The sequence below is a fragment of the Osmerus eperlanus genome, chromosome 26, assembly GCF_963692335.1.
Source record: "Osmerus eperlanus chromosome 26, fOsmEpe2.1, whole genome shotgun sequence".
Lineage (NCBI taxonomy): Eukaryota > Metazoa > Chordata > Actinopteri > Osmeriformes > Osmeridae > Osmerus > Osmerus eperlanus.
The window spans coordinates 7,635,931-7,648,846 of NC_085043.1; the positions used below are offsets into that span (position 1 = coordinate 7,635,931).

Genomic DNA, 12,916 nt, shown 5'->3' on the forward strand with positions numbered 1-12,916 from the left:
CAACTTCTGTTTCACTCTAAATAAAGCACAACATAACACTTCTGTGTCCAGCAGCCAGAGTTCCTCTTGTTAAGGTGTGGGGGAGCCAGGTTACTGAGCTCTGGCACACACACACACTCTCACACACACACTCTCTCACACACACACACTCTCACACACACGCATCCAAACGCGCAGTGTCTACGATGGCCCAGAAAGGCAGACAGTCAATGGTTTGTGCAGATTAATTATCGATTCAAGTGCTTTGATATAGATCAGTATAGAGGTGTACAAACATGAGGGTACAACCTGTTCTGTCCTCTCCTCCTCACCCCCTCTCTCCTGTACACTCTTTTTCTCTCGCTCTCTCTTGTATTCTCTCTCCCTCCTGTCCCCTCTTCCTCACTCTCTCTCTCGCTCCCTCCTGTCCCCTCTTCCCCTCTTCCCCTCTTCCTCTCTTCCTCTCTTCCTCTCTTCCTCTCTTCCTCTCTTCCTCTCTTCCTCTCTCTCTCTCTCTCTCTCTCTCTCTCTCTCTCTCTCTCTCTCGCTCCCTCCTATATTCTCTCTCTCTCCCTCCTGTCCCCTCTTCCTCACTTTCTCTCCGTTCCTCTGATGTGTTCGAGGGTGTCGGGAGTCTAAATCTCCAACGCTTGGATTCCTTCGTCTGTCACGGAGAGTGAAAGTGTGTGCGTCTGTGTGTGTGTGTGTGCACGCACGTTTGATCATTGTTAAACTTCTTGTGACAGAAATGGGTTACCCTCAGCTGAGCACAAAGACTGTGGTCTGGCACTGTGTGGTTCCACGACTCCAACTGGAGCTGCTCTCCGAGTAGCAAGATGTCGTTTGGACGAAAACACGTCAAAGTTCCTAACGAGTTACGCCGTGATTAGAACGGTCGCGTTCGCAAAAGGTCCCTCTTTTTTTGTTGTTGTGTGTAACGTTTTCGAGCAGATTGTTATAGCAACGGCATTCCTCGTTCTCCCAGCCCAGTGTTGTGGTCTCCGGAGAGCAGAACGTTTGTCTCTGCTGTCACAGCCTGCTGTTACTTGTGCATGTGTGGGAGTGAGGCCTGTCCCTCCTTCTCTCTCTCTCTCTCTCCCTCCCTTTCTCCCTACTCTCTCTCTCTCTCTGTCTCTGTCTCTGTCTCTCTGTCTCTCTCTCTCTCTCTCCATACTACCTGGCTTCTTATCAATAAAGTCTCCCTTCTTATTTTCTCTTCATTGTGGTTCTGTTCTGAAACCTTTCACTGGGCTGTGGTGCACTCTCACATTCTCTCTCTCTCTCTCTCTCTCTCTCTCTCACACACACACTCAGCCACACACACACACACACTCAGCCACACACGCCCTCGCTGAGCTGAATGTGCTGAGTGCTAGGGTTAGGCTGGTACATTGTGAACAGATTTAAACAATTTGCGATCAACTATGAACAGTCGTGCGATTGATCGCGAGCACATTCCAAAAAATTGCTTGACAGCTTTTTCCTTCCTCAAATGCCTTCCGAGAACCATTATCTGAGGTAAGACCTCTCTCCGTCCGCCCCCAGCCTGTCCCCACCATGTTCCCCTCCTACCCCGTGGCTGGGGGGGGTCACATGCATGTGTCTGCGTGCCGCTTGCAGTGGGACGTGATTTGTGCGTGTGTACCGTCCGTGCTTGTGCTAACCCAGTTGCCGTAGGGTCTCCTGGAACCCCCCATACCTTCACCAGGTTCTCTGCTCGATGGAGTCTGGACTCCCCGCCCTGTGGTTCCTCATGTTCTGTGCTCCACGTGTACATTCTCTTCTTGTCTTCCGTCTTGACAAATCAGCGGTTTTTAATCCCACTCCATCCTGACTGCCTGGGACACTAAAGGACCCTCCCGATGCCCTGATTCGTAACACCCTTCCTTCTTCTCTCACCCTCCCTCCCCCAGTTGACCAGAGCATGTTTGAGAATTCAAACGCCCAGCAGAAGCTCCAGAGCTCCAGGACGGGAGGCCAGTCCTCGTCCCGCCGCTCCCTGGGAATGGTGAACCCCATCCTGGGCAGCGGCAACCCGGACACCCCCCCTTCCTCCAGTGGAGGCCAGCAGAGGCTGAAGAACGCCCTGAACCTGGGCAAGGCTGTGGGGGCAAAGGTCAGTACCTGTCGCTACAGCAGGCCACAGAGACGGCCCTAACACCTGACCCTGGGTCAGGAGTTGGAACATGCCACGGAGGGTTAATTAGGACACATTAGCAATAGAACTATTTGAAGTGGTGGATGATTGTGAATGAAATGCATGTCATTGTCATTCCTGTCCTCGTCCCCCTCACCTGCTCCCCAGGTGAACGACCTGCTGAGGAGGAAGGACAGCCACCTGGGAGACGTCGGGGTCACGGAGGTCAACAAGAACGTCGACACGGTCTGGAGCACCCTGGAGGAGCTGACCCAGGAGACCGTGGCCAACCGGTGAGCGCACACACATCCACACACACACATCCACACACACACATCCACACACACACATTCACACACACACATCCACACACACATTCACACTCTCATTACATACAGACATACAGTCCCTCTGTCTTGGTGGCACGGTGCCTTGCTTGCACTGTCGCCTCACAGCCAGAAGGTCCTGGGTTTGAATCCCGTTTGGTTCTCCGTTCGGTGCTAAGGTGTCCCCTGGGCCTTGTTGCGTGGACTTTGCATATTCTCCGCATGTTTCCTCCGCGAAAGAACCTCGATACAAAAACATGCCGATCAGAACATATGGCCCTCCCGCCCCGTGTCCCCGGTCAGACATGAGGTGAACACCTGGACGAGCGCCTTGCTGTGGCTGACTGCTCCTTGCTGCGCTGTGCGTGTGTGTCCTTAGTGTCGCCGCGCCCTGCATGCATGCGTGTCGTGCCGTTAGACAAATAAACGCTTCTTCTTCTCTGGTGTCCCCAGCCACGCCTCCATGGACCCCCTGCCCCGCCTGGACCCCCCGCCCCCCAGCACCAGGAAGCGCCTCCCGCGGGCCCTGAAGACCACCCAGGACATGATGATCTCATCTGACCCCGTGGTGACCTCCCCCGACCCCTCCGGCCCCTCCTCCCCCGGCCCCTCTGTCCTCTCCCCCCAAGACCAACCCCCGCCCCTCTGCAGGGAGGAGGAGCCTCCTGTAGCCCCAGCAGGAGAGGGGGGGGACGGGAGAAACGGGGGAGGGATGGAGGGAGAAGGGAACACAAGCCCACTAGATGTAAAGAGAGAGGTGGTGGAGGAGGAGGGGGGGATGGAGAATGGGGGGATGAAGATGGAGGGCGTGGTGGGAGATGGGACGGAAGAGAGGCGTGAGGGAGAACAGCTCCAGCTCTCCGTCCCGGACCTCATCCATAAGGAGCACCTGGAGCTGAGGGCCAAGATGGCCGAGCCCAGGCAGAAGGGCCCCAGCCCTGGGGAGGACGGGCTGGCCAACGGGACCGCCCTCAGGAGAGTCTCCGGAGACACGGAGGAGCTGGAACACCCAGACCTGTTGTCCTTTGAGTAGACCTGTCCTAGCCCCTGTCCTAACCCCAGCATGGTCCCAACCCCAGCCTTAGCCCCAATCCAGCTCAGCACCAGCTCCAGTCGTGTTCACTGAGAGATCAGGACTAAGCCTGGTTGGGAGTACAATTTTTAGAAGGTGCTTGCAAGCACAGCATATATATGAGGGAGTTGTGATGAAAAAAGGAGGAAGAAATTATAGAGGTGAGACTGTGTTTGGACAAGACCATTACGAACACAGACATGGTTTTCTGTCTTTTTATAGTGTTCTAAAAAGTGCAAAAGAATAGCCTTGGTAACCTACATCCACTACATTTTTTTATTTAGAAAAGGTTATTATGAAATACCAATACTGTTAAAAGTGAGTGTCTTTTTATATACCGTAATAACTTTATATGTTGTAATAACTGCTCCTGAATCTAAATGGACCTTGGATGAATCTTAGTATTAAACCAAAGTTAATACATTTGTAATGTAATCTATGTACTGTATTTTAATAACACTTGTTTTCATGGACTTCTTGTAACATGGTAGTTCAGCTTTGTGACACTTTCTAAGCTAGTTAGCTTAGCTAGCACTACCAGGATCTGTTGCAGGGTCTATGACATGAGCTACGCTAGTTAGCAGAACTAGTTTGCTAAGCTAATGCAAAATTGACCACTACAGTGTCTCGGACACCTGCTAAGCTAGTTAGCTTAGCTAGCGCCAACAGGGCTGCTGCACCTGCTGGCATGTGTCACATCAGGGTGTGTTAGAATATCTGCTTGTTGTCTCATGTAAAACAGTAGTTTCAGAGCTGAGAATCTAATTATAGTACATGAAGGAAAATTCTGTACGTTCAGTGAAAATATTTAGATGACAGGTTTTGGAATGTATGAACATTTCTGTATATCGACTGACATGCTAACGAATGAATTAGCCAAGATTGATTTATTTTGATGTACAGTTTGATGATAGAACCTAGGACAGAAAATTATCTATTTAGTTTGACATATATTATGAATATTACTGATGTATTTTTGTATTTACATTATCTATAGCCGGTCAATAGACCCTCCCAGATGTATGAAGGAAACAAATGATTGCACAGAAATATTGTGAACGTTTTCTGGAACAATATAACGCTCAAGTAGATTACGTTGAAATGAATTTATTTTATACATTGTGATTTAAATACAAACATTTTTTATGCTTATATGTGGTTGTCTTTCTAGCTGTGGGAAATATCAATCTGTTATTTTACAAACTGTTAAATTGAAAGAGACTGAGAGACCCTGTCCTTAACCATGTAGACCCAACCCCAAACAACCCTCAGAACCGTGACACGTTTCACTGTTAGTTTATATTTTATATAAACCAGACAGTTTTTATATTATATACACGCCGAAAGACAGACACAGAAGTTTACATTATTTATAACCCTCAAGACAGACATGCTAGTTATAGTTTTTTCCACTCTGAGAGGAAGGAAGCTGAGCTGTGATGTCACAACTCCTCCAGCCAATCCCAGCAGACCGGAGGGGGATTCAATATGCAGATTAGATGCATTTACCCTAACAAACGAAGAGTGTAAACAACCAATCAGCTCGGGCAAACAGCCGGCCAATTAATAATGTAAACACATTTTCCCCCCACAAGGAAATCTAAAGGCCTTTATGCATAATACATTTGTCAGATCTCTGAAACCCTCACTGTGCCACTTTCTCTGTTCCTTCAAAGTTTTCTCTGTAAATAAGATGGCGCTTTCTCACAGAGACGTGTTCCTCGTGTCATCGTTTGCTTCCACATTAAGTTCACAGGCGCAACACATTCCGCCTGCCATGCCTAATCACGCGCACTGTCCAGCCCTTCTGTATGCTGTCCAACACGCAACTGCAGCATGAAGGTAAGAAAGAAATGTTTTATGAAGGGAAGGGAAGTTATGGTCTGTGAAAAAGACAATTCAAACGGCCACCATAAACCTAACTCTACCGCTGCACCAAACATCACTGGGTGTTTTGTGATGGTGAAAGGTTAGGGTGAGGGGTTGGGGTGAAGGTGTTAGGGTGAAGGTGTTAGGGTGAAGGTGTTAGGGGTGAAGGTGTTAGGGGTGAAGGTGTTGGGGTGAAGGTGTTGGGGTGAAGGTGTTGGGGTGAAGGTGTTGGGGTGAAGGTGTTGGGGTGAAGGTGTTAGGGGTGAAGGTGTTAGGGGTGAAGGTGTTGGGGTGAAGGTGTTGGGGTGAAGGTGTTAGGGTGAAGGTGTTGGGGTGAAGGTGTTGGGGTGAAGGTGTTGGGGTGTAGGTGTGAAGGTGTTAGGGGTGAAGGTGTTGGGGTGAAGGTGTTAGGGGTGAAGGTGTTGGGGTGAAGGTGTTGGGCAGAACCCCTCAAGCTTGCCCCGAGTCCCTCTCCATCACATCTCTCCCTCCTGTCCTCTCCCTCCCTCCATCCCGTTTCTCCCTCCAGCACCCCTCTCTCTCCCCTCTTCATGTCACGGATCGCACCCCTCTCTATGTCACGGATCGCACCCCTCCGTGTCGTTACGCAACCCTTCTCACCCGTCTGTCAGCACGCAGACACACAAACACACACATTCAGAAAGCGGCCGAGAGAGAATGCGTGCGTGGTGTGTCACAAGGGCGAGCGGTGGTGGTGCATTCCTCCAGCCCCAATCATCCAGGGTCTAGGACTGCTGGGGGAAGCCCAAGACAAGGGCTCCTTTATGGGCCGGCTGTAAAGCTGGATCCCATAAACGGGCTGGAGGTGCCAGCACTTTACAAGCACAGGAAACGGCCAGACAACATGGAGAGGGTCTGTTCATGCGGCTGGCAGCAGGAGGTCGTCCTTGGGTCTGACTGCTGCAACACAACCCTCCACTATACTCACACACAGCACATTTACATTTAGTCATTTAGCAGACGCTCTTATCCAGAGAGACTTACAGTAAGTACAGGGACATTCCCCCCGAGGCAAGTAGGGTGAAGTGTCTTGCCCAAGGACACATCATTTTGCACGGACAGGAATCGAACCAGCAACCTTCTGAATAATAGTCCGATTCCCTAACCGTTCAGCCATCTGACCCCCAGCACCCACCAGCCTTCCCAGGGGAGCTGAAATCAATGCAGTCCTGGTTAGATTATGCATTAATTGTGTGTGTCTGTACTAAGGCTAGACAATAGTGGTGGCGGATCCATACATGGATGTGTATTCTGATGGAAATGTGGACGTTGGTGTTCATCTAGTTGTGCTGTTTGAGTGTGCTGCCACCTAGTGGTGCCAATAAGCTATTACACACAAATTGTTCACAGTCCAAGTATACCATTTTTATTGTTAAACACCAAGATTCCATCCATCCCAGTTAAAGATTTAAAGCGTGACGCTTGTGAGCGCTTCATAGTCACACATCCTTGTCATGCATGTCTTAATTACTGCGTGCTTCCAGAATGATCTCATTTGAGTCGAAAGACAAGAAGCTGACATTTAAATCCAAATCTGTTTTTGGTTCAGGTTGACTGAGAGAAGTGAGGCTGTCCTGAATGTTCATTCAAAACTGTCCAGACGCTCCACGCTGGGTTCCACCAACACAGAGGTAAGACTTCCACACAGAACGTTTGATTAGGACTCAACAGTGGAAGTACTTTGAGACAGCAACATTTACGAGTCTTCTCTGTCACCTGACCTGTATAATAGTGACATAGGAAGTTCAACCTCCTAGCCTCCTAACTTCCTATCCTCCTAGCTTCCTAACTTCCTTGCTTACTAACCTATCAACCTAGCTTGAGCCACTAGACATCTCAGAACAAATGACAAAAAACGTGATCATCATTTTACTGCCATGAAAACTGCTTTCTAACGATGGAGAAAGAACCTATAACCCAACCTCTCATTTGCAGTCCTCCCCTCCCCTCCCTGCGCCCCATGAGTGAGCCAGCGCAGGTCTCCTAACCCTAGTCTGCATGCCTGCATTCTCATCTCCATACCATTACAGCTCACTATGTATGAGCTTCATTCAGGCAGCAGAACCATTAGTGACCCTCACCCTGGAGGGGGGGCAGAAACAGGGCCTTAGTGCCATGTGACCCTCACCCTGGAGGGGCAGAAACAGGGCCTTAGTGCCATGTGACCCTCACCCTGAAAGGGCAGAAACGGGCCTTAGTGCCATGTGACCCTCACCCTGGAGGGGGGGCAGAAACAGGCCTTAGTGCCATGTGACCCTCACCCTGGAGGGGCAGAAACAGGGCCTTAGTGCCATGTGACCCTCACCCTGGAGGGGCAGAAACAGGGCCTTAGTGCCATGTGACCCTCACCCTGGAGGGGCAGAAACAGGCCTTAGTGCCATGTGACCCTCACCCTGGAGGGGGCAGAAACAGGCCTTAGTGCCATGTGACCCTCACCCTGGAGGGGCAGAAACAGGCCTTAGTGCCATGTGACCCTCACCCTGGAGGGGGCAGAAACAGGCCTTAGTGCCATGTGACCCTCACCCTGGAGGGGCAGAAACAGGCCCTAGTGCCATGTGACCCTCACCCTGGAGGGGCAGAAACAGGCCTTAGTGCCATGTGACCCTCACCCTGGAGGGGCAGGCAGGGTATTAACATTCTGTTCATTCTCGATTTGTCATCTCTCCTCTGTTAGCTTCCTTCCCTTCCTCCTCTCACCCCTCAGCACACTGATGCCGTATCCCTCCCTCTCACTCCTCTAACAAGACCAGTCAGAAACACCTCATCTGGTTCAGCCATCGTTCCCCTGACCGGACCAGTCCTCACTGTCCCCGTCTTGAAACAGGCGTTAGAAAAACCAGGAAATGTCGACTGACACATTTTCACTCTTGGTTTGAAAGAACCGTGTGCCAGTGGAAAAAGCAGTGATGGTGATGGTGCCCCCCCCCCAGAGCTGGTCTGAGACCTGTCCTGTCAGCAGCCCTTCAGTCCTGTTGGCGTGTCTTCCTGGCAGCTCTCTGAGTCAGCCATTCTGGTTCTGACCTGCTTTAACAAGAGTACTACCACTGTGTGTGGGTGTGTGTGTCTGGAGGAGGCAGTGAAATACGTGTAGGAGAGGCACAGAGTTGTTCAGTGTGTGTGTACAAATGTGCTCTTCCTCAGTCAGTGCTGTGCCTTCAGCAGAGGGCTGCAGGTGTCCAGAGGACAGAGTCTCTCTCCCAGGGTTTGATGATCGATCGTATCTTACACACAGTATACGCCCCGTGCTGGGTGGGTGTGTGTTGACGCAGCGTGTGTGATTGCGGCAGATGGAGGCCGGCGGTCCGCAGTGAGGCCGGGCGGTCCGCAGTGAGGCTGGGCGCTCCGCAGTGAGGCCGGGCTCCCTCGCCACGCTGGGGGTCGTGACTGTGGTGGCCCAAGTGGAGCGCCTTGTGTGACTCAGCCAGGGGAAAGGAGTGAGAGAGAGAGATGGAATGAAGGATACATGAGTATATGGCCAAGTTAATAGAACACGCGCGCGTGTGTGTATATAAGCGTGTACACTGTACAAACCAAACAGCAGGGCTCAGTCAAAGGACCTTGGTGCAAAACAAATACAAATGGAGATGTCTTTCATTCCTCCAGCCTTGCTATAACCTCTCTCCCTTTTCCTCCCCTCTTCCTTTATCCTTGCCACTTTCCAGGGACCCTCCCATGGCATCGCCCTGGCAGGAGGACTGCCTCGTCTGCTTGGGGACCTCAGCAAGGACAGGACCCCGGTCCAGAGTGACCCCAGTCCAGAGGGACCCCGGTCCAGAGGGACCCCGGTCCAGAGTGACCCCGGTCCAGAGGGACCCCGGTCCAGAGGGACCCCGGTCCAGAGGGACCCCGGTCCAGAGGGACCCCGGTCCGGTCAAGGTAACGATGTCTTTTAACACACCACAAACACCCGAATGCAGCATAAACATGAATATCATTTATTTGTATATCAGTTCACAGTGCATACAGACCATTCACTCAATAGCACTGTTGACCTACGTTGTTCATTCAAGACAGTTTTTCTCTGCATTGAGAACATGCAAGATGAGTTATCACCATTGAGACTTCAGTTAGGCATACCACATATGAAAATCTTCCAGTACCAGATCTACAGGATTATTACTCCAAACGTGTTCAGTACCCAGTGATCCTAGAATTACCTTTGAAGTCAGACACTTCAAAAACAAGACATGCTTGTTTGTTGTTGTTGTTGTTGTTTTCTAATGAGTGATATGCCCCTTTTCCTGGCCAATGACCTCTCTCGAAAGACTTTGAGGCTCAAACACACGACATGGACTGCTTTGTTTGCCACAAAGTCCAGTCCTCTCCTTCTTTGGACCTTTCTGGACGTCCCTCACGATCAGCTGGGTTCAACGATAAGTCTCCCTTTCAGTTTCGATCTTTAACGACACGAGTGCAAGGGTGTGAAGTGGTAGGATTGCTGATGTGCAAAAATGAAAAACTGATTTCACCTCTCACATCAAGTCAGTAAGCAGTCGTAAAGTAAACATACAGCAGCGTCAGCAGTGAAACAGCCACTCCTCAGTACCCCAGTACGCAACGCTGACCCCGTCAGTAGAAGCAGGTTAGACACTGACAAAGCAAAACGGCACAAACCAGTCGTCATCGGCACAGTATTCTTCACTAATAAATCAACGTTGGAGGAAAAATAAGTTATTCAGCAAAACATTCGCAAGGCAGGCAAGGCAACTGTAGTCACCAGACGATGTTGAAGATCTGATTAAATACATCACATACTGAAAACAAGAACAGGGCCGGCACAGGCTAATTAACGTTGGTCCAGAAAGGAGCTTAAATAATACTATACAACCTTTTACACATGCACGTATCTGTTTCCATGAGCAAGCAGCAGGTCATTCATTTGGTTCATGGAAAATAAAAAGTTCAGATATTGAGAGGCTTTGAGTGAAATGTTAAGCTTTTCTTTTTACTTGGTTGACCAAGGTCTCTTTCCAAAAATAACATCTAAAACATTTAAATCAATCATGTTATATTCACGCTATATATTATACCAATTATATATATTACTCATGTAAAATAGATTTCAGTCTGCAAAAATATGGTCCATACTACTTAAAAACAAAGATTGGCATAACACTATCCAGAAAGAGAATGGGAGATTAGAAAAGGAAAAACATAAGAGTAGCATAGCATAGACCTTACAAAAAAGACAAAAAGTAACTAATGTTCTCTTTCAAAAGAGGCAGGTTCCTGAAACAAACTAGTCTCGAGGACGTGCTTCAGTCATGATCGGACGAACAAGTACCTGATACTTTCCTCAGCTGAAATGCCTCGGATGAGGGGGCGAGGATGTGGGGGGCGAGGATGAGGGGGGCGAGGATGAGGGGGGCGAGGATGAGGGGGGCGAGGATGAGGGGGTGAGTAGTGGTGAGATAAGCAGACCTAACCCTAATCCTGTCTGAGATCCTGACCACTGCCACCACTCCTCTGAAACACATCCTTGTTGTGGCCAGACTAGGCAGCACTCGTATAAGGCCCACCTCACAGTGGCAGAAGCTAACACACACACCCATCCTGGGGTTCTTTCTTATTCTGAAGCGGCCCGACCAATCACTCCCATTCAAAATGGTGACCGCTAACCCTAACACTAAAAATGCATTTGAAGTTATGGGGCCCAGGAAAAGAACCCCACAAGGTCAAATGTTCATACATACTTTTGAGGGCAATTGGTTAAACAAGAGCATACACACACACACACACACCTGGACTTGAGGATGATAATTCAACACATTTAACCTTGTACCAAGTATCAACAATCTTATCAATCATTACATAAGCAACACCTAACCATGTGTAATTAATGAAAGTATTCAAGTTAAAACACAAGCCATTATGCATAGTAGGTTCAACGTTTCCCCAAAAAGTTGAATGGGGGCCCAATTACAATTGATTGTGCATATCCCATAATAACAGTGAAGACCACATCGTTGCCGTGTTACTCCTGGACACCACTGGCAGGAGTGCTCGCAGCGTCTCCATGGGAGAGTCTAGACACTCTGAACGAAACGCCCCGTCCCTCCACGCTAGCTAGCAGGAACCCAAGGCCACCTCCCACCCCTGGCTCAGAGCTGCTGAGCGCTCCTGTAGAGAACACGCCGTCTCAACCCTGCAGAGCCACGACAGCCTCCAGGCCAGATGGTGAGAGAGAGAGCGAGAGAGAGACAGAGACAGACGACAGAGACGAGAGACGACAGAGAGAGAGACGACAGAGACGAGAGAGAGACGAGAGAGAGACGAGAGAGAGACGAGAGAGAGACGAGAGAGAGACGAGAGAGAGACGAGAGAGAGACGAGAGAGAGACGACAGAGAGAGAGAGACGACAGAGAGAGAAAGAGAGAGACGACAGAGAGGGAGAGAGACGACAGAGAGAGAGAGAGACGACAGAGAGAGAGAGAGACGACAGAGAGAGAGAGAGACGACAGAGAGAGAGAGAGACGACAGAGAGAGAGAGAGAGAGACGACAGAGAGAGAGAGAGACGACAGAGAGAGAGGGAGAGAGAGAGAGACGACAGAGAGGGAGAGAGACGACAGAGAGGGAGAGAGACGACAGAGAGGGAGAGAGACGACAGAGAGGGAGAGAGACGACAGAGAGGGAGAGAGACGACAGAGGGAGAGAGACGACAGAGAGAGAGAGAGAGAGACGACAGAGAGAGAGAGAGAGACACGAGAGGGAGAGAGACGACAGAGGGAGAGAGACGACAGAGAGAGAGAGAGACGACAGAGAGAGAGAGAGACGACAGAGAGAGAGAGAGGGAGAGAGACGACAGAGAGGGAGGGAGACGACAGAGAGAGAGGGAGAGAGAGGGAGTGATGGACTGTTCATTCATCCTCAGTATACGATATTCTACCTCCACATCCTTTCCCTCCTGATGTATAGGAGTATCCTGAGAAACGTGAGAGAGAGAGAGAGAGAGCGTGTAACGCTCTGCTCGTGTGCAGTGTGGATCACTAGAAGCCCCTCCAGGTGAGCAGTGTGGATTAGACTACTGTCTGTGAACACAGCAGGCCAGGAGCAGGCTTCAATAGTCCCACCCTGCCAGACTGAGTCACCATCTACCAGTACGGTCAGGGCGTTGGTCAGGCCTGTGTAAGGCACCGTGTTAAAACATCTATACAGTGTATTCATATTGAATTATTATGACGGATTATAGAATATTGAATGAATTTTACGTTATTAATTATTAGCAAATGATTCTTAAATATTATTGGATGCATATCGATTGAATGTTGAATTCATTTCAGGAGGTGTGACTGTCTTTTTTTAATACTTAGACGTGGTTTTGTTCAGAACAGGGATGTTAATACCATGTAGCGCGAGTCGTACCTCTTCTTGACGAGAGCGACTCATCACAGGCTCGAAAGGGTCAAACATTCTGTCAGACTGAAATGTCTCGGTTTGAGAGAGGGGAATACAGTGTCTCATTGGGTTCTGCGTCGTCTAGGATGAGCTGGGTTTGGGTTTCGTGCGGCAGG

General features: G+C 49.8%; 1 protein-coding gene across 1 annotated transcript; it reads left to right on the forward strand.

Moving 5' to 3' along the window:
• Positions 1-448: 448 nt before the first annotated feature.
• On the forward strand, positions 449-4,666 carry LOC134012948 (uncharacterized protein C1orf226). The gene is made up of 4 exons (XM_062452638.1): positions 449-1,497; positions 1,893-2,095; positions 2,285-2,409; positions 2,896-4,666. Exons 2-4 carry the CDS (start codon positions 1,904-1,906, stop codon positions 3,473-3,475), a joined length of 897 nt encoding a protein of 298 aa, XP_062308622.1. The 5' UTR covers positions 449-1,497; positions 1,893-1,903; the 3' UTR covers positions 3,476-4,666.
• The last annotated feature ends 8,250 nt before the right edge of the window (positions 4,667-12,916 follow it).